The 22,458-nt window shown below is 41.0% G+C and overlaps 1 protein-coding gene across 1 annotated transcript; it reads left to right on the forward strand.

Annotated features, from left to right (window-relative positions):
• Positions 1 to 523: 523 nt before the first annotated feature.
• On the forward strand, positions 524 to 4,589 carry LOC115583589 (acidic mammalian chitinase-like). The gene is made up of 11 exons (XM_030420598.1): positions 524 to 655; positions 779 to 805; positions 900 to 1,104; positions 1,366 to 1,422; positions 1,699 to 1,864; positions 1,970 to 2,094; positions 2,174 to 2,297; positions 2,383 to 2,565; positions 2,695 to 2,811; positions 2,899 to 3,031; positions 4,259 to 4,589. Exons 1-11 carry the CDS (start codon positions 631 to 633, stop codon positions 4,504 to 4,506), a joined length of 1,410 nt encoding a protein of 469 aa, XP_030276458.1. The 5' UTR covers positions 524 to 630; the 3' UTR covers positions 4,507 to 4,589.
• The last annotated feature ends 17,869 nt before the right edge of the window (positions 4,590 to 22,458 follow it).

Consider the following 22,458-nt stretch of genomic DNA (forward strand, 5'->3'; position numbering starts at 1 on the left):
CAAATACATTTAATTTTATTCATATGAAAGTGAAAAGAGATCTTCAACCAGCTAATGTCTGTCTTCTGCCAGCTTGGCCTACTGTTTGCTTTTTTGGACTGATAAACTATTATTTTTTAGTTGATTGACTCTAAATGATTATTCAATATGTAAAAGTGATATTTCAACCTTTAGCCAAGTTACCATGTGAACAGTAACAATATGACAACCAAACAACCATATCAGGAATATGACCCAGAGGTCTCTATGGGGTCATTTTGGCTGATTATGATATGATAGTGTGTGATATGTCCAATGACCTTAATAAAACCAGTTTGTGAGTTGAGTGCATGATGTCTTTGCAGGATCCTTATCACAACATGTTCTAATAATCAGTACATTTATTGCACCTATTTGTCAGAGGCTGCTACACCTCCTCCTTTCTCTTTGCACACTCAAGTGTATAAAAGGCCAGACTTTGCTGCTGTTCTTTGGATCTCCCATCTGGTGAGTTAACGAAGCAATCCCTTCAATTTATCATTACTCAAATTCTGATTATTTTGAGAATGGTAGCTGATTCTTTTTGCTTCATTTAAAATCTCTTTTTTTGTTTTACAGTAGTACAGCAAAGTGGTAAGAAGTGAAGTCAGGATGACCAGGCTAACAATTCTAGCAGGTATTCTTCCCCATTCCGTGTATATATATCTTTCACTATTCATTTACAGACTAATGTATTGGAATATTTTAGAATGTATTCTTATATTTTTATTTCTAACCCTTTGTTTTCTATATTCCATAGGCTTATGTCTGGTGATTTGCCAGCTGGGTAAGTTGTCATACTTTTTGGTCAACTAGGCTTTTCACTTCCATAAATATATGGTAGCCAATGTTTCCTTAATGTTCATTTTACCCCAACACAGCATCTGCCAACCAGATGGTGTGTTACTTCACCAACTGGTCCCAGTACAGGCCCGGTGATGGGAAGTACATGCCACAAAATGTGGACCCCTTCCTTTGCACCCACCTGATATATGCTTTCTCCATCATCAACCATGCCAACGAACTGACCACCTATGAATGGAATGATGATGTCCTCTACAAATCCTTCAATGCCCTGAAGACCAAGTAAGTGACCAGATTTGAGTTACCCTTGGATCACATAGAGAGTAGAGGTCAGAGGTCAGGCAAAGCTCCCTAGACTCTGGAGATAGCAAAAATTAAAGCTTCGGCAGGTAATGGTAAGAGACTTTACTGAAATATGAATAAAGCCCAGATGTATTCTCTATGATAAAATGCAAAAGAAGTGCCTGAGCAAAAAGTGAAACATCACGCTATTACAGGCTTGAAAAAAATGTTATATATTCTAAACCTACTCTCTGTGCTCAGAAATCCTCATCTGAAGACTCTGCTGGCTGTTGGTGGATGGAACTTTGGTTCAACACAGTGAGTAACATGTTAAACCATAAACACCTTTTATTGAGTGGCTATACACAAACACAGTGTCTGAAGTTATGTTATCACAGTTCAGCCCAAATTCTTGAAACATCCAGACTGTGACAACATGCAGGCTAAATGTATTGTAACAGTTCATGGTGATAGCTAGTTGACATCTTCATCATCTACAATTTGCAAAATCCTATTTGTTTTACGCTTACTGAGAATAAGTCAGGTTTTTGAATCATACAGAAGTGTGACAACAGAGCTTAATCTTCCCTGCAGGTTCTCCATCATGGTGTCCTCTCCCGCCAACCGTCAGAAATTCATCCAGTCTTCTATCAAATTCCTGAGGACTCATGGATTTGATGGTCTGGACCTGGACTGGGAGTACCCTGGATCTCGTGGAAGTCCTCCAGAGGATAAACAGAGGTTTACTCTGCTCTGCAGGGTGGGTACAGATTTATCTTGCTTTAGTTTACTGCTGAAATTCACAGTCACTGTTCTGTGGTTTAAATTTTGTTGACTTTTTTCTGTATCTTCGGTGTATTTACAGGAACTTGTTCAAGCTTATGCAGCTGAGGCCAAGTCAACAGGCAATCCTCAGCTCATGCTGACTGCTGCAGTGTCTGCTGGAAAGGGAACCATAGATGCTGGCTATGAGATTGCTGAGATTGCCAAGTGAGTGTGCTGTCATGAATACCACTTGAGAGAAAAAGATCCACAAAGTTTTTTCAAATAACTATTTTGGTTTTTCCAGGGAACTGGACTTCATCAATGTGATGACCTATGACTTCCATGGAACTTGGGAGCAATTCACAGGACACAACAGCCCACTGTTTCGTGGATCCGAGGATAAAGGTGACCTCATCTACTTCAACACTGTAAGTAGCCATTAGGGAGTGAAGAAAAATTTACTTGAGTACCTTTTAAAAGAGTTTTACTTCACGTCTTCTATCAACTTCTTAGGACTATGCAATGAGATACTGGAGGGACAACGGCACCCCAGTGGAGAAGCTGAGGATGGGATTTGCATCTTATGGCCGTACCTTCCGTCTGACATCATCAAACACTGCCGTTGGAGCCCCAGCTAGCGGTGCTGCATCAGCTGGTCCATACACACGTGAAGCTGGATTCTGGTCCTACTATGAGGTGCAGTTTTAATATGGCTTAAGTAAACACATTGCGATATGATGCACTATATACTGTATATCAGCTGGCATATTTTGCATGTGTACAAATTGTAAAGCTGTACCCCATGTGATATTGTCTATGGTCTAGATCTGTAGCTTTTTGAAGGGCACCACCATTCAGTGGATTGAGGATCAGAAAGTGCCCTATGCCGCCAAGAACAATGAGTGGGTGGGATTTGACAACAGAGAGAGTTATGAGATCAAGGTAGGTGTTATATAAACTCTTTATTCAAACACATTCACAGCATTTCCAAAGTATTCACAAAATGTTCTACCTTTTCTGGCCCAATAGGTGCGCTACATGCAGGAGCAAAAGTTTGGAGGTGCCTTTGTCTGGGCCCTCGATTTGGATGACTTTGCTGGAAGATTCTGCGGGGAGGGCAGTCACCCTCTGCTTGCTCATCTCCGATCACTTCTCAACATTGGTAAGTTCAAGGCATTTTTTACACATGCTGTCATTTTAAAATGCTGAACAATGGTCAAGACAGATAGGACTGTGTGCCATATCTAGCAGTCTGGTGACTGATAATTATGTCACATTTCTATTTCATGATTCTTTTTGGCACCAATAATAAACATTCCTGCTTAGAAATCTCTTATTATTGATTTCATTTTGGTTGTCATACCATCTGTAGAGATCTATAAGATTCAAGAATCAAAATTTGAGATGTTTTTTGTCACTCACTTATATATACATATATATATATATATATATATATATATATATATATATATATATATATATATATACACACACATATATATATATATATATATATATATATATACATATATAAAAAGTAATCATTAAACTAAATATATACATTTAAATATGTATATATATATATATATATATATATATATATATATATATATATATATATATATATATATGTATATACATATTAAAATGTATATATTTAGTTTAATGATTACTTTTGAAGTCTCCAAGCATGACATTTCAACACAAGCTTACTTGTATGTATATATATATATATACATATATATATATATATATATATATATATATATATATATATATATATATATATATATATATATAAATATATATATATACATACAAGTAAGCTTGTGTTGAAATGTCATGCTTGGAGACTTCAAAAGTAATCATTAAACTAAATATATACATTTAAATATATATATATATATATATATATATATATATATATATATATATATATATATATATATGTATATATATATATATATATATATATACATACATAAGAACAAAAACAGATTGTGCAGATTAAAAATATGGACAGCAAGGATGAGGTGCAAATGTATATACTATCTATACATGTATGTGCATGAGACACAAATATAATTAAAGAATGTTAAGGCAACAAGGGTATATCGTTGTGTGTAAAATACGCAAAACGGTATTAAAACAGCAATAAGAGTGATCAAGTGCACTGATTGATTGATTGATTGATTGATTCTGGATTATTCATTACAGTTAAAGTCAAGTAATAATCAAATTAAATTAAATCAGGTTTACATATATATAGCCCAAAATTGCAATCACATTGCCAAAATGGGCTTTACAGTCTGTGGAGTTAAATAGACATTAAAGGAGATTAATTGCTCTACTTTAAACCGCTTCTATCTCTATCCCTTCAACCATTCAGAGCTGCCCCCACTACCTCCTACCACCACACCGAGACCAGGTGCTAGCACAACAACCCCTCCAACCACCACCACCACCACCACCCATGCCCCAGGACCCGGCTTCTGTAATGGCAAACCTGACGGCCTGTACGCCAACCCAGATGACAAGACCAGCTTCTACATGTGTGCTGGTGGTATCACCCACGTGAGATACTGTGGAACTGGATCTGTCTTTGATGAAAGCTGCAAGTGCTGTGTTTGGCCCTGAGAAATGTGTGGAAATAAAATGTATTACAACTGAACAACTGATGCAAATGTCAGCTATTAAACAGACTGTTAAAGGTCCCTGTATTTACTGTGTATACAATCATTTGGCTGGACGGTTCCATCGCTATTTCTATATAGAAACAATGCATTTTCATGTTAGATATGTAACTCTGCTCTAACTCTAGCTCTAATCTACTGCTTTGTTTCAAAACCCTACATGTTACCATACTTTTTAACTGTAGAGCTGGGTTTTGTTTTTTCCAGCACCAGTGTCAGTATGATATCCAGGTTTTGGTTCCAGTACCAAAACACACATTTTTTGATGCCTTACTTTGCTGAGTTTAAAAACTTATGTCTATGTACAGATTTATCTAGCTATCAAAAACAGATTCTCAATGCAGTGTTTAGTTTCCTTATAAGAAAAATAACTGTGCAGGAACCTTGTACAAATCCAGTATAAAATGAACCATTGATAAATAAATAATACATACTACAGCTATGTGAATTTATTCAGCTCCAGCTTTGAGTACCCATACAGACTCAGGTTCAATGGCAAGAAATTCTTTAGTGTGCATATAGTGAACACTTTTTATCACTGAGCCATGTTTTTTGGCAGTAACTTATAAAAAGTATTGTTTTCTTAGCTAGTCAAACCTGTGGTGAGAAATCAAAGAACCAAATATCCATGTAGGACAACATCATCAGCCTGATTCTGCACTCCAAAGAGACACAGTTTTCAAAGGTTAATGACAGGATGTCATCTCTGAAAATGTGAATTTCTGCTTCCCCCTGTAATGTTACCCTTCAAAGCATGACAATACAGATGACCACACTGACGCAGCCCTTTGGGGAAGAAATCACATCAAACAAAGTGGTCTTAACTTGACATATAAAATAACAAACATAATACAGAGCATAACATTGTCATCGAAAAAAACTGGGAGATAAGAAAGGTGAGAGGGGGCAGGGATCAGTATTAACTTTCTTGCCTTTCTTTTATGTTCAGTCCAGACTTTGGTAAGGAGAGTTGTGCAGGGAGGGAACCTTGCACACTCGTTTACAGTATGAAGACAAGAGTATATAGACAATTAGAATCACACTTAATAGAGCACATTACTCTACCAAAACCCAAACAGTCCCTTTTACTCACTCATAGATACCAGCCGCCAAAGATGACTGACTTTTTCCATTAAGATCCATGCATTTGTGCTGAGGTATTAACAACAGTGTATCTTGCACTGTTAAAGAAAGGAAGAAAAAAATTCATCCAAGTTAAATGGAAATCTGTTGAGTGGTTTTTGTGTCATCCTGCTGACAAACCAACCAACCAACAGACAGATTATGTATGATGTATTCCTGTAAGAGGAGGTAATGGGATATTAATACACTGAGTATGTCAGGCCTAGGCAAAATGATGACTCAGATGCAGAGGGAGAACGATAAATGCAGGCTTTTATTCTGAAACTCTTAATATCGACTTCCGACAGATGACAACTCAACAGGCTATGAACATTTAACTCGTCTGCTCAGACGAGAGACTAATGAAATAAACAAGCGTGGCACAAAGCACAACCAAAAAACAGAAAATCGCTCCCGAGGGTGGAAAACACAAAAGGCAAGGCAAGGCAAGGCAAGTTTATTTGTATAGCACAATTCAGACACAAGGCAACTCAAAGTGCTTTACAGGCACACACAAATTACATTAAAAGACAAACATTTCATTTAAAAGACATTAAAAATTGCATTATAAAAAAAAAAAAAAAAAAAAAAAAACTCAGAGTAATAATGCAGTTCAAAGACTTGAATTGCTTCAGTTAAAAGCAGTGGCAAAAAGAAATGTTTTAAGTCTTGATTTAAAAGAGGTGAGTATTGGAGCAGACCTGCAATTTTCAGGGAGTTTGTTCCAAATATGTGGCGCATAGTAACTGAAAGTTGCTTCTCCATGTTTACTTCTGACTCTGGGGACTGAAAGCAGACCGGTACCTGACGATCTCAGAGGTCTGGATGGTTCATAACGCGGCAGCAGATCAGAAATGTATTTTGGCCCGAAACCATTCAATGCTTTATAAACCAACAACAGGACTTTGAAATCTATTCTTTGATAGACAGGAAGCCAGTGTAAAGATCTAAGAACTGGAGTGATGTGATCTACTTTTTTGGTTCTTGTTAGGACTCGAGCAGCAGCGTTCTGAATCAGCTGCAGCTGTCTGATGGAGTTTTTAGGGAGTCCTGTAAGGACACCATTACAGTAGTCGAGTCTGCTGAAGATAAATGCGTGAACAAGTTTCTCCAAATCCTGCCGAGACATAAGCCCTCTTATCCTGGATATATTCTTAAGGTGATAGTAGGCTGACTTTGTAACTGTCTTAATATGGCTGCTGAAATTCATGTCTGAGTCCATAGTCACACCAAGGTTTCTGACTTGGTCTGTAGTTTTCAACATTACAGACTGAAGCTGAGCAGAGACTTTAAGTCGTTCTTCCTTGGATCCAAAAACAATTATTTCAGTCTTATCTTTGTTTAACTGAAGAAAACTCTGACACATCCAATCATTGATTTGTTCAATGCATCTACTCAGGGTATGTATGGGATTATAGTCCCCTGGTGATATGGTTATGTAAATTTGTGTGTCATCTGCATAACTATGGTAGCAAATTTCATTGTTTTCCATTATTTGAGCTAGAGGGAGCATGTAAATGTTGAATAGTAGAGGCCCCAGAATGGAGCCCTGGGGTACTCCGCTTGTCATTTTCATCCGTTCAGATGTGTAGTCACCAATAGACACAAAGTAACCTCTCTCATTTAGATAAGATTTAAACCACTTTAGTGTTGTACCAGAGAGTCCAACCCAGTTTTCCAGTCGGTCCAGTAGTATATTATGGTCGACTGTGTCAAACGCAGCACTGAGATCCAGTAATACAAAGACTGAGATTTTTCCGCTGTCTGTGTTTGAATGAATGTCGTTGAAGACCTTAACGAGGGCCGTCTCAGTGCTGTGATGTGGTCGAAATCCTGATTGGAAAGCATCAAAACAGCCATTTGTTATTAAGTAATTGTTCAGCTGTTGAAAGACAGCTTTTTCAATTATTTTACTTAAAATTGTGAGGTTTGAAATGGGCCTATAGTTATTCATTACTGATGTGTCTAGAGTTCTCTTCTTCAGGAGTGGTTTAATGACTGCTGTCTTAATGGCTTGGGGGAAGACACCTGAGAGAAGAGACATGTTAACAATCTGTAGCAGGTCTGGAATCATGCAGTCTGAAACTTTTTTGAAGAACCCTGCTGGTAAAATATCCAGGCTGCAGGAGGAAGACTTCAAATGCTGTATAATGTCTTGAAGGTTTTTGTCATTAATTGGATCAAATTGTGTCAGGGTATTAGAGTTGGGTTTAGGTGGACAAAACGACAACACACCTCCAGTACCTGGTAGAGTGGCACTGACCGCTTGTCTAATGTTCTGAATTTTGGCAGTGAAGAATGATGCAAATTCATTACAGGCCCTGGTAGACAGATGTTCAGCTGCTACTGGCACAGGAGGGTTTGTTAACCTGTCGACAGTAGCAAACAAGGCACGAGCATTATTTTTGTTCTTGGTGATAATGTCTGAGAAGAAGGACTGCCTTGACTTTTTTAATTCTAAATTAAAAATGTAAAGTCTCTCTTTATAAATGTCAAAATGAACCTGGAGATTTGTTTTTCGCCACCTGCGCTCAGCTTTTCGACATTCCCTTTTTTCCATCTTGACAAGCGTGGCGTTTCTCCAAGGAGATTTTTTCTTACCAGAGACCCCCTTCACTTTAGTGGGTGCAATGGCATTCATGACATTTGTAATTTTGGAATTGAAATGAAGTACAAGGTCATTGACAGAGAACCTAGAGAGGGGTGGTGTGGAAGAGAAAGCATCAATGAATATGTCACCAGTGTTTTCAGTGATGTGTCGCTTTGAGACAACCTGAGTTTGAACATTTGTGTGCACTGATATATCACTCTCAAAGAAAACACAGTAATGGTCGGAGAGAGCGACATCAGATACCAGAACCTTAGAAATGTTCAGACCCTTTGAGATAACTAAGTCCAGGATATGGCCCCTGTTGTGTGTGGGTTGTGTCACATGCTGAGTGAGTCCAAAGTTATCAAGGACACAGCACAGTTCTTTAGTCCATCTGTCCTCAGGCTTGTCGACATGGATGTTAAAGTCACCAACAATTAACACACAATCAAAGGCAGTGCAGATAAGAGATAGTAACTCAACAAGGTCATCAAAGAAATATGTGCAGTATTTAGGTGGCCTGTAGATGTTTAGAAATATAGCTCGAGAAGATGAGTTTACCTGAAGAGCAACATATTCAAAAGAAGTAAAACTTCCATAAAACATCTGCTTGCATTTGAGTAACTCATTAAACAAAATACTAACACCTCCTCCTTTTTTATGCATTCTAGTTTCACTTATGAAAGAGAAATTTGGAGGACTGGATTCAATGTGAACAGATGCACTGTTATCCTGGTCTAACCAAGTTTCAGTTAAAAACATAAAAGTAAGATTGTGTTTGATGATAAAGTCATGTATTAAAAAAGATTTTCCTGCTAGAGATCTGATGTTTAATAGAGCTACAGTTACAGTATCAAAACCAACTGTGCAGTTTTTTGCGACAGTTAGTGGCTGACGAGGAATGGGAGCTAAATTGAATGGATTGGCAGATTTAGTCCCGCATTTCCTGTTTCTCAACAAATTCACAATTTTTCTATTACCTGTAATCACAGGAATTGAGGAGGCAGCCTGAACTCCAGGGGGCCCTGGCTTTTCTCGGGGGAAAACAGTAGTGATATCAACTTCATAGCCCGGACCCGGCACATATCAGTAAGCGTTAATTGTACTGTCAGCATGGACAGGATGTACTTCGCTGTTTTCAGACTGTAGAGGCCAAAGATTATTCAGAGGGGGCGGAGGGGCACGATGACGTTTTGGCGATGGTGGTTTCAAGCGTGGCAGATTTGGGCGGGGTGTGAGTCTGAGTCCAACATTGACCAGCTTTTTCATCTCATCCGTGAAATCGAGGAGGGGGGAAGAGGGGGAGAGGCTGAGGCTGAGGCTGGCTGGAGAGGGCGGAGAGTTGGTTGGGGTTGGTGGAGAGTGGATGTTCCCTCTTGTTGCGACTGGGGGGGACTCCTCCTTGCGGAGCGAAGATGGCAGCAAGGACTCCTCCTCCTGGCACAGCTGACTTGTCTGTTCGAAGCTTATCTCAGGCACAAGTATTTCTCCTTCCAAGGGCTGTCTTATCAGTTGTTTTAGTTTGTTTTGCCTGGTGTCCTTGAAGGGAGGAACTGGTGTGTGGTGCACAGAGTAGAATATGTTGGAGGTTAACAACCTTACTCCTGACTTGTTAAGGCAGAATCCATCTGCCTTAAAGAGGTGTCTGCGTTCCCAGAAAATGTTAAAATTGTCAATAAAGTTCACCGATTGAGCGGCACATGTAGCTTTGAGCCATTTGTTCAACATCAACAATCTGCTGAATCTCTCATCACCTCTACGGACAGTTGGTAGAGGGCCACTGACAAACACCACAGTATCGAGAGATCTGACTTTGTTCAACAGATCAGTGAAGTCTTGTTTCAATACCTCAGATTGTTGTTTCACAACATCACAGGCCCCTGTGTGTAAGATGAGAGATTTCACTGTTGGATGTTCAGCGACAATGTCCAGAATTTTTTCTGAGACGTCAGAGACCATATCGTTGGTAAAACAGAGTACTTTGGTGTTCTTCTTGCTGCAAAAGCTGTTTACCTCCTTCACAGCAACATCACCAACAATCAGTGTTTGTGGTCCAGTCATTAGCTCTTTCTGTGGTCTTTTACTTTTGAATTTGGTCTCATAACTCTCCTTGTTCATTGACGGAGAGCTTGCACGGTCTTGATAAAGTGGAGCAAATCTGTTCTCCAGTTGTATTTTTGTTATTTGCGTAGGTACGCTCTTACTTTTTGTTTTCACCGTTGTCCACGGTTGTTTCCGCTTTGGTACGGGCGTTGAGGAGGCACTCTTTTCAGAGGAAAGTGCAGGCCAACCAGTTGCATCACAGATCTCAGGACGCTGGGCTCTGCCTGTTACTCGTTCTCCCAAAAATGATTTAACTTTAGGCTTTGCTCCAAGAGTATTCCAGCAGGGATGATTGTTCCTGGGCTTTTTATCCAGTCCCCTGAACTCCTGTTTTGTCGAGTCATTGTCGGGGCTAATTAGCCGTGTGTTAGCAGGCTCTTGTCTGCTGTTTTGATTCCATGGGAGAGTAGTTTCGTTCCCAGATAGTCCATTCACTTCCACATTTACTTCTATCCGGTGGATCTTGGTTTCCAGCTCAGCAATTTTCTGTAGGATGTTCTGAAGGTTCAGGTTAACAAGAGGCATTTTGGTGCTAGTTAGCTTTAGCTGCTAATAGGCTTTAGCTGCTAATAGGCTTGTGCTACTTCGCAGGCCTCATTCTGAAAGTGCAGAGTTCGGAAGAAAAATTTTTTAAAAAGTGAAATAAGGCAGCAGCAGTCAGTTAATTGTTGTCCCAGTGGTTTGTAAATATCCAGGAGTTGCTGCCTGTAATCTTTCAGTGAAGAAAAATAATAACAGTGGAAAAAATAGCAAGCAGAAGCGAGAGCAAGCAGAAAAGCGTCTGCACCCAAGCAGATACAGGAAGTAAGGCTATATCTGCACTGATCTGAAAGGTATAATAATCTATGGAATGTTAAACAAACGAAAATCGCTCACAAGGAGGATAAAGCAAAAGGCTATAAACAGAACTATGCTACACAGAGCTAAGAAAACTACAAATCAAAACGCTCCCAAAGGAGGAAAACTCAAAGGCACTATGAAATTAACTGGCTTCACAAAAGAACAAGCTGACCAAAAACTTAGCAAATCAAAATCACTCTTCATCAGAGGAATACAAAGAACAATAGAAAATCAAGCAACTGTTACGTTAACTGTGGCAAGACTGTGATACGGGGCTGGAGGTACGCGACAGGACGAAATACTCTGGCGACGAGACAGGGGAAGACAAGGACAATATATACAACAGGGAAGGGAGCACAGGTGGGAACAATCAGGGATTAGGGGAGACGTCAGACCGGTGACACGAGAGGAAGGGCAAGTGACCTGAAACAAGAGGAGAGTTACTTTTCAAAATAAAACATGAAATTCACAAGACAAAAAACCCAAGACAGGACAGCCCTCACCGTGGTGTGACAGAGTATTAATGTGAAATCATTCTGGAGGCCACTGCAATGGATGTGGCCTTAACAGTAGCTGACTTGGCATCAGGGCTTGGAACTATATACAATATTAATATTGTGGTTTTGACACTTAATCCTAGCATTTGTGAAGTGCTTGTTGGCGCTATAGCCATTATAATGAGTTCTTGACTACCTGGCCGATTCATCAACTGGTTCTTTTTCTCTATCTCTTTCACTTCCTCTTTACCTAGATGGGCAAGTAGTCAAAGTACAAAGTACGCGCCTGAACTTGGCTGTTCTGCAGAGAAAGAAAATTGTATCCTTTATCCAGCAATGGAAATCATTTCTTTGGAGACATTTATGAAATTGAAAAAAGTGCTTTAGAATAGTCAATGTCTGGGGGGCGCTAGGGAGCAGCCAATGGAGTAGGTTGTATGCTAGCTGAGCTCTGCAAAGTATGTGATTAAACTTCTTTTTTTCGGCGCCCTGCACTAGCAATGAGATGTAAGATTCTCATCTGAAGCATTGCCCGATGTTTTCAGCCAACTCTGATCTTTATTACTCCCACCTTTTCTTTGTAAATGGCGAATCGGCCCAGTCTACGTAAATACAGCTACACGGGGAAGACTGCTGCTAGCAAAACGAGTGCTGACGCAGCTAGCACCATGTCCGAGCCTGAGCCTGAGATGGACATGAAAACCGAGATACTCTCCTCACTCAAAAAGGAGTTAGCTGGTCTTTTCCAGACTGAGCTGAAGAGTGCATTGACCTCTGAGTTTGGGGTGATTAAGTCGGAGCTTCAAGCAGTCAAGACGGCAATCGCGGACAACACCGCTGTGTTGCACACTGACATGGAGAAAGTTAAGTCGACAGTGTCAGACATGGAACGAGGCCTCTCCGCCTGCTCAGACGATGTTACGTTGCTCCAGGACACTGTACGGAAGCTCGAGAGGAATGTGGAGAGTCTTCAGGAAAAGTGCTTGGACATAGGAGGGCAAAATGAGGAGGTCAAATGTTCGCATCCTGAACGTGGCTGAAGAAACTGGCTCGAGCTCGCCATCATCTGTCTCAAAGTTGCTCAAAGGGGCTCTGAAGATGGATAAAGACGTGCTGGTTGACAGATCCCATCGCACTACTCAGCCGAAGAGACCAGACGGTAAACCTCGAGCTATAATCGCGAAGCTGCACTATTATCAAGACTGCGTCGAGGTCCTGCGCCGGGCCAGGGAAGCCGGTCCCCTGCAGTATAACGGAGCCACCATCTTCGTGTTCCCCGACTACCCACCGAGCGTCGCCCGGGCGAGATCAGCGTTTAACGAGGTCAGGAAACTACTTCGGGGACGGGACAACATTCGCTACGGCATTCTTCATCCAGCCCGGCTCCGTATCACGCACAATGGGATGGAGAAGCAATTCCAAGATGCAGCTGAGGCCATGGAGTATGTGAAAAAAACATTATCTGAGAATGTTTTCTTTTGCCGATGAGCCAGAGGAGAATGGGTACTCTATACTGTGAGTTTTTTTTTAATTATTAGTTTGTCCCTCTCGCTAGCCTTTTAGTTGGTGAGTACATGAACGTTATGTGAATGCTCTTTGAGAATGCTCTTTACGTGGTAGTTGTAAAGAATGCTGGCTGTCCAGAGGGGATGACAGGTACCACTTGTTTCTGGTGGCAACTGATGGACATTTCACCTGTCTTGTTTACCGTTTCAATGATAGGTCACTTCTATTATGTTTTATTTTTGTTTTGTTTTGTTTTTTTCTTCATTATTATTATTTTTATTTTTATCAGGGAGGTATGTTGACGAAGTAATGGCTAGGGGTACTGGTTTTATTCATTTAAAGGAATTGGAGCAACACAAAAGAGTATGTTCTATAATAAGGGATGTAAATTTTGAGTTACGTCGGGGGTGCTGGGTTGCTGTTAAATTGGCGCCACCCTTTCAATTTTGTTCTTACCAATGTATATACTTGTTGAGGTTTTTTTTTATAAGCAGAGCGATCTGCTGGACTAGTGTTTCCTCACACAAGCACTTCATGTGTGGATATCTTCGCAAGGGGTTTAGTGGTCACCGTGTTCCTTTGGGTGACAGGGGATGGGTAACCATTGCACCGAACTTTTACTTTGTGTTTTTTTTTCTTATTGTTTTGTCTGTTGTTATGTTGGCAGGGGGGTCTCTCTTTGTGCATGCTCAGCCAGCCAAGGACGGTGTGCACAACTGTATCTTGAAACATGCTCACTTTTTCTTTAATAATCTATGGCTAGGCCCACGTCCCGGTGTGACTGTGAATAAATCGGGTGGCAACCAGATCACTTTTGTCAGTTGGAACGTGAAATCCTTAAACCATCTGGTGAAACGTAAAAAAGTACTTTCACATCTCAATCAGCTCAATGTGGGGATCGCCTTCCTCCAAGAAACCCACTTGACCACCTTTGATTATTTTAGACTGCGGGGAGGATGGGTGGGTCAATTTTACCACTCCAACTTTCATTCCAAATCTAGAGGGGCTGCTATTCTTATCAATAAAAGTGTCCCATTTGTTATGACCAGCGTCGAAGCAGACTCTGCTGGTCGTTATGTGATAGTGGTAGGCAAATTGGATAGCACCCCGGTCATACTGGCGAATTTGTACACACCCAATTGGGATGACAGCACTTTCTTTACAAGATTCTTTTCACGTTTGCCCAATATGGACACGCATCACCTTATTTTAGGGGGTGATATGAACTGTGTTTTGTCACCCACTCAGGATCGCAGCTCACCTAGAACTGCCACCTTGTCGAAAGCAGCCCAAGCAATCAAGCTGTTTCTTGATTCTTATAACATAGCTGACACTTGGCGCTTCAGAAACCCCACACGCAGGAGTTACTCTTTCTACTCACCTGTGCACAAAACTTATTCACGCATTGATAATTTTTTTCTTGATAGTGGATTGCTTCCTATGGTCAAAGAGTGTGAATATCAAGCCATAGTGATATAGGATCATGCTCTCCCTTTGCTGTTGACTTTATGCATACCAGCCTCACATGATACTTATCGTCCATGGCGTTTTAATACTTTGCTTCTTTCTGATGCTGACTTTGTCAAGTTTGTTTCTAAAGAGATTACAGAATATTTGGCGCGTAATCAAACACCTCTTATAAATTGGTCACGGCATAAGACTTATGAATATGGGGAGAAGACTGGCAAAATTTTGGCTCACCAGTTACGTCAAGAAAATGCTAGTCGAGCAATAACTGCGATTAACGACGAGATGGGCGCTACACTTACAGATCCCTTGGAGATCAACCAGTGCTTCCACAGGTTTTACTCAAAGCTGTATACCTCGGAGTCTAGTGATGACGATTCTGTGTTTGACTCTTTTTTTGGCAGCATTACTATCCCCACGATTGATGCTGACACTGCTGCCACCTTAGAAAACCCATTCTCAAAAGAGGAATTTGTCGCTGCAACCAGGTCCATGCAAAATGGAAAATCCCCTGGTCCGGATGGATATCCGTGTGAGTTCTTTAAAACATTTGCCAATGAACTGACTCCTATCTTACTTTCAGTCTATGAAGAATCATTTGGTTCTGGTTCACTACCTGAAACGATGAGACAGGCAGTTGTATCGTTGATCTATAAGGAAGGTAAGAACATTCTAGAATGCGGCTCTTTTCGTCCCATCTCTTTATTGAATGTCGACAGTAAACTACTGGCCAAAATGTTAGCCCTTCGTTTGGAAAATGTTTTGCCCTCTGTAGTTTCGGATGATCAGACCGGATTTATTAGAAATCGTCAATCCTTTTTCAATATACGTAGATTAATGAATATCCTTTATAATCCCACTCAGCTCGACACAGCTGAGGTGCTTCTATCGCTCGATGCTGAGAAAGCATTCGATCGGGTTGAGTGGGGCTACCTTTTTTACACTTTAAAGAAGTTTGGATTTGGTACAAAGTTTACTTCTTGGGTTTGCGTTCTTTACTCTCTCCCTTTAGCAGCAATTCGTACAAACAATACTCTTTCCTCCTTCTTCTCACTAGGCCGTGGAACAAGACAGGGCTGTCCTTTGTCCCCCCTGCTTTTTGCTCTGGCAATTGAGCCACTGGCGATTGCACTACGTAGTAATGTCTCAATTAAGGGCATACAGAGGGGCTGTACTGAACATAAAGTGTCCCTCTATGCGGACGATATGCTTCTATACTTATCTGATCCGTTAAGCAGCTTACCACTGACTCTTGGCTTATTGGATACATTTGGGAAAATATCTGGTTATAAAGTGAATGTACAGAAAAGTGAAATCATGCCCATAAACCCTGCTGCTGGACGTATTTTGTTTGATCCACTGCCTTTCAAAATTAGTAGGAATAAATTTAAATACTTAGGAATTTGGATTACACATAATTTTAAACATCTTTACAGAGCCAATTTTCTCCCTCTTGTTGACTCTCTGAAGAATGATCTTGATCGCTGGAACTTGTTACCATTATCATTAGGCGGTAGAATTAATACTATCAAAATGAATGTGCTACCCAGATTTTTCTATCTTTTCCAATGTGTTCCAATTTTTTTATCGAAATCCTTCTTTTTGCTTATTGATAAGTTGTTGTCCTCATTCATTTGGGATAGAAAAAGTGCCCGTATACGTAAAACTATCTTACAGCGACACCGTAAGAATGGTGGACTATCCCTGCCAAACTTTCAGTATTATTACTGGTCGGCTAATATACGTGCTATGTTACACTGGCTTAATCCGATAGAGGATGGCAGCCCGCAGTGGTTACAGTTAGAAGACTTGTCATGCAGACCTACCACTTTACATTTTTTACTTTGCTCCAAGCTCCCATTGCCAGAACCTGTATGCAGATATTCTATCAATCCAGTGGTTAAGCACTCTCTGAAGATTTGGGCGCAGTTCAGACGAGCATTCTTATTTACAGACTTGTTGATCAATGCCCCAATATCGAGGAACAATATGTTTAAACCCTCTGTTATAGACGGCTCCTTTGATATCTGGACTGGTAGTGGATTGATCACTTTAAGAGACTTGTACATTGATGGTACTTTTGCATCGTTTGAGCAGTTGAGGTTAAAATATAGCATCCCATACTTCTCATTTCTTCAGATATCTACAGCTCCGCAGCTTTGTTGCCTCACATTCGACTCACTTTCCGTTATTACCACCCAGCTCTCTCCTTGATTCTCTTTTAAAATTTACCTCTGGCCGTAAAGGGCTTATCGGCGTAATTTATATGTCACTCAACTCTCATAATTTGGAACCTCTGACGCATTTAAAGAGTCAATGGGAGGAGGAATTAGGCATAATGTTCACTGAGGATGAATGTGTTAGATAGGATACACTCATCTTCAACCTGCTTAAGACATAAGGTGATACAATTCAAGATTGTGCACAGGCTACACTGGTCTAAAACGCGTCTATCAAAGATCATACCAACTATTGATCCGGTCTGTGACCACTGTGGGATAGCTACGGCGACTCTGTCTCATATGTTCTGGTCCTGTTCGGAATTGACAGGTTTTTGGCGACCTATTTTTACTTTCTTTTCTGACTTGCTGGGTGTACGCATAGAACCTCTTGCCATAATATCAGTATTTGGTGTCGTACCTCGGGAACTCTGCCCCACACAACATAGCAGGAGCATGGTAGCCTTTGCGATGCTTCTGGCCAGAAGGCTGTTAATGCTTAGATGGAAAGACAGGCGTCCTCCAACCTTCAACCAATGAATCAGAGATCTTCTGCACTATCTGACCTTGGAGAAGATCCGCTACACCATGAGAGGCTGCACCCACACCTTTTATTCTATATGGCAACCAGTTTTAGATCAGGTTGACAGAATGGATGCTCCTGTCATTTTGAGTATGTAGACGTGACCCTCCATCCCTTCCTCCTTTTTTTTTTTTTTTTTCTCCTTCATGTATCATATGTTTCTTGGTATGATGGATCTGTGTTGGTGCAGTGGGGTGGGGTTGTTGTTGGGGGTGGGATTGTGTTGGTACGTATCGGATTGTATGCTCGATTGTGTTTTGTGCAATTCTCAAAAAAACAAAACAATAAAGATACTGTGTTAAAAAAAAAAGAATAGTCAATGTCTTTACTGGAGAGGCTTAACAAAACTCTTCAGAAGAAAAGATGCCTGGTTGTCTGGAATAGTACCTCTGGACTGGCAGATAAGGGTGGTTGTTCCAGTCTCCAAGAGGGGGGACCAGAGGTTGTGCTGCAGTTATCACACTACTCAGCCTCCTTGGAAAGTTTATTTCATGTCACTGGAAAGGAAGCTACAACCGAAAGTCGAATTTTGGATTCAGGAGAACCAATGCAGATTCCGTCCTGGTCGCAGAAGAACAGACTAACACTTTAAACTTGTGGTCATGCTGGGGAGGCATGGGAATTTACCCAACCAGTCTAAATGTCTTTTGTAGACTTGTAGAAGGCCTACTGCCATCTTCCCCAGGGAGTAAAGAGGAGGTACTGGGCCAGTTGCTACAGGCTTCCAGTCCCTGGATAACCAAAGTGAGAACTGTGTCACTGAAGCAGTTTGCAGCTGAGTGTGAAGTGTTTGTGATTAGGGTCAGCTTCTCTAAGTCTGGGGTCATGGTTCTCTGCCAGAAAATGGTGGATTGCCCTCTCTGGTTGGTGGATGAGCTCCTGCCCCAAGTCAAGACATTGAAATATCTTGGGATACTGTTTACAAGTGGGTTAGGGTTAGGGCAGTTTAGCCGTCCATCTGTGCATTTATACGGAACTAAGCTTTAGGAGTGGTCCACCTTAACTGTCCTCCATGTTACGTCACATTCTGAGATTGACACTTCTCACTGTCAGGACGGAAACATCTGCTAACGTGAGTTGTCCAAAAACGTTCTTTTTAGCAAACTCCATGTACACAAACAATGTTCTCAATGCTCGTGTTCATGTGTAGAGACCCTGGTGATACTACGAGCCAAGTTTCATGTTGTGTCGAGCTGGGGCGCCGAAAAGTGGGGGATAAGGGGAAGGATTCTAGTGGCCCATCATTGACAGGGGCCCAGAAAGGCCCCTAATAAAATTATAATACTGACAAAAATAATATGACACTAATTTGTTAGTTTATAATCATAAATATGCATCACTTAATGCACTGATAATAACTCTAAGTTTATTTTGGAAACATTTCTCAAGGCCCCCCCCCGTACGTAAAATGGTTCGGTCCTCCCATCGAATCAACTGAACTGCTGCGCGGTGCGGTGTATTCAGTCAGTAAGGAGACCAAGAGAAGGCAAAATGCCCCGGAAGTCAGGTAGCCAAAAAAGGAAAGACAAAAAGATTAGGCAGGAGAGAGAAGCGAAGGGGCGTCAGTATGTCACCCAGTTTTTCCAAAAACAAGGTGGGTTTGGTTCATGTGGTGGAAAGTTCTGGAACACATTAGTCTGTTGTTTATCTTAACCTTGTGGTTTTTAAGCTAGCTCACTTTTCTCCCCATATTAGCTCATATTTTGGAAGAAAACTCTGGATTTTTAGATTTGCCTGTTCACGTTTAGCAAGCTGCCCATATTTAATCAGTTGACCACCCCTCCTGTCAAAAATGATGCATGTTTGAACAGACACGTCAAGTGCAGCAGCAGCAGCCGCAGCTGTCTGTGAGCCCTGTGAGCCCGTGAGCCCCCTACCCCTACCCCTGAACCAGCCCCAGTAGGCCTACCTACCCCTGAACCAGCCCCAGTACCCCTACCCCTACCCCTGAACCAGCCCCAGTACCCCTACCCCTACCCCTGAACCAGCCCCAGTACCCCTACCTACCCCTGAACGAGCCCCAGTACCCCTACCTACCCCTGAACCAGCCCCAGTACCCCTACCTATCCCTGAACCAGCCCCAGTACCCCTACCTACCCCTGAACGAGCCCCAGTACCCCTACCTACCCCTGAACGAGCCCCAGTACCCCTACCCCTACCCCTGAACCAGCCCCAGTACCCCTACCCCTACCCCTGAACCAGCCCCAGTACCCCTACCCCTACCCCTGAACCAGCCCCAGTACCCCTACCCCTACCCCTGAACCAGCCCCAGTACCCCTACCTACCCCTGAACCAGCCCCAGTACCCCTACCTATCCCTGAACCAGCCCCAGTAGGCCTACCCACAACTGAGGAAGGAGGTGAGCAGCTCTGTGTTGAATGAATCTTTTATTATGGAAAAAAAGATAAATTGAAATTAATGAATAAAGATCATTCTGAAATAAAAACACATAGTCTGTATTTATTTCAGAATGATTTAAATGGTTTAAAAAGCATATAGCCTATAACTTTATTTTGTTTTGTTGAAATTTTTTCACTGAAACTGAACTATAAACTCACTGAAATACTATGTTTGGTCAGTAGTTTGGGACTCTCACCCCTTGCTTTGCAGTAGGAAAAGAAGATAAATTTTCTGGTGCTTGCAGACTAAGTGACTGCTCTTAATCTAATCAGAGAAACGTTAACAATATTAAATTGTAACGACCATAGAGCCTCATTTATGTATTTTTTCCACCCCAACTGTAATTCCACCACGTACAGTTTTGTAGATAAATTATAATTATTATTATTTTTAATAGATTCTTTTAACAAAATATAAAAAACAACAACAAAAACATAATGTAAGACAGCATACAGTTTTTACATTGAGTGCAGTGGCTGTTCTAAGTGTGTGTGTGGGGGGTGACGTGCATGTCTGAAAGAGAAATTGTGTGGTATTGCTATAATAGTAATTTTGGAGATAAATTAGACCTAAATGCAGGGCTACAAGAGGGAGACAGTGAGCAGTGGGGTACTGGTTGTGAAAATCACATTTTCTTTTGTTATTTTTGATCAAATCACTGACAGTAAAACAGAATGGTGGGAGGAAACCTGAATCTGGTGATGGTGATGCTATTTCAAATGGTATTACAGGAAATTCTATATAATTCATGTATGTCATGTATTATACATGATGTATACTCTACAGAGCCAGTTCCGGGATTCTCTTCAAGTTTGTCAGGGAGGAGAGTGGAAGTGGAGGAAGAGATGGAAGAGGGTACAGATTCAGATGATGAGAATCCAGCAACTCAGGGTGCAGAGAGACACAGAGAGACGACAGAGAGTGAGGACATTCAAAATCAAGCTGAAGATGTTGAAAGGGATTCAGATGAGGAGGATGGACTAAATGAGAGCACAGAAAGACTTGGAAAGACGACAGAGAGTGAGAACATAGAAAATCAAGCTGATGTTGAGGTATTTGAAAGGGAAGACAATACTTTTCTGACAGATGACCCTGGTTTGTGGCCAGCAGATTTTACTGATCAGGATAGGGAGATGGTGGTGAGGAAATTGGCCACAAGAGAAAAAGAAGTAGAAATGCCATGTGATTCAGAGGGGAAGCCATTCCCTGACTACTTGAATTATACAAAGGCAGCCAATAAAAGAGAAAAGGTAAAGAGAGACTGGCTGACTTTTAGTCAAAGTAATAATTCACTTTATTGTATACCATGTGTGCTTTTCTCCCATGTACAAAAAAGGCCTTTCACTAGTGCACTGACCAGTCAAAATGGGTATAAAATGTGTGATGTCAAGTAGCGTCGAATGTATGACAAATTCCCAATCCGTGAGAGGAGTGAGGCACAGACTGCTACTTAAGATGGAAGAATCTGCAAGGATCTGTAATGAAAGAGAGTGGTGTTGATTTTCTGTTAAGCAAGAAGTTACAAACAGAAATAGAGAAAAATAGGGCCATCTTAGAGAGACTCTTAGATGTAACCCTACACTTGGCATCAAGAAACTTGCCTTTCAGGGGCAAAACCAAAGACCTAGATGACATTCATAATGGCAATTGCCTAAGTACACTATAGCTCTTGTCTCATTATGATCCTCTGCTGAAAGAGCACTTTCAAAGAATCAGGGACAACAAACAAAAACAAAAAGAAGGAAAAGAAACCAGGCTGACACATTATCTTAGCTCTGACAGTCAAAATGAGTTCATCGAATTATGTGGCAAACGAGTTCTGAAAACAATTCTGCAGGAACGGGAGGATGCCATATATTATTAAGTCATTTGTGATGCCACACCAGACATTTCTCATACTGAGCAAAATGTTGTGCTACTAAGATATATAAAATATGACAAAGAAACAGACGACTGGGAAATTACTGAAAGGTTCCTTGAATTCAGGGACTTTCATAAAAAAACAGGGAGTGAGATAGTAAAGATGATTGATAATGTTCTGCATGACCATGGGATAGACATCAATGATTGCAGAGGGCAGGGATACGACAACGGGGCTAACAGGGAAAATCAAGGGAGTCCAAGCTCAAATATTAAAGAAAAATAATCTGGCCACTTATTCACCTTGTGCCTCCCACACATTAAATCTTGTTGGTGTGCATGCTGCAGAGTCAAGCCCAGAGGTATCTTCATTTTTTGACTGCATAAATCGCCTGTACACATTTTATTTTTCATTTTATCTGTTTCTCATCAGATGTTAAGTGCAATTTATTTTAATGAAAGAGGTATTTCTCCTCGTCATAGTGGCATGCAGGCACACACATGGCCAGTGCTATTACTACTATTATTTTGAAATGTTATATAAGCCCACATCAACATAACTTCATAACAAAGCCTATTAAATAACGGAGAGGCCTTTTTCTGGGTTCTTGGCTGACTCGTTGTTCTGTAAGGGGGGGGGGGGGGGGGGACCGGACCATGACCCCAAGACCAAGAGAGAGCTTTATTGATACTGTAACGGAATCACAAC

This window comes from Sparus aurata, chromosome 6, assembly GCF_900880675.1.
Source record: "Sparus aurata chromosome 6, fSpaAur1.1, whole genome shotgun sequence".
In the NCBI taxonomy this organism is placed as follows: domain Eukaryota; kingdom Metazoa; phylum Chordata; class Actinopteri; order Spariformes; family Sparidae; genus Sparus; species Sparus aurata.

Coding starts and splice junctions, on each gene's coding strand:
- LOC115583589 (XM_030420598.1), top strand. CDS start 631: ATGACCAGGCTAACAATTCTAGCAG. Junction 1,865..1,969: donor GGTTTACTCTGCTCTGCAGG/GTGGGTACAGAT, acceptor GTGTATTTACAG/GAACTTGTTCAAGCTTATGC. Junction 2,812..2,898: donor GAGAGAGTTATGAGATCAAG/GTAGGTGTTATA, acceptor CTGGCCCAATAG/GTGCGCTACATGCAGGAGCA.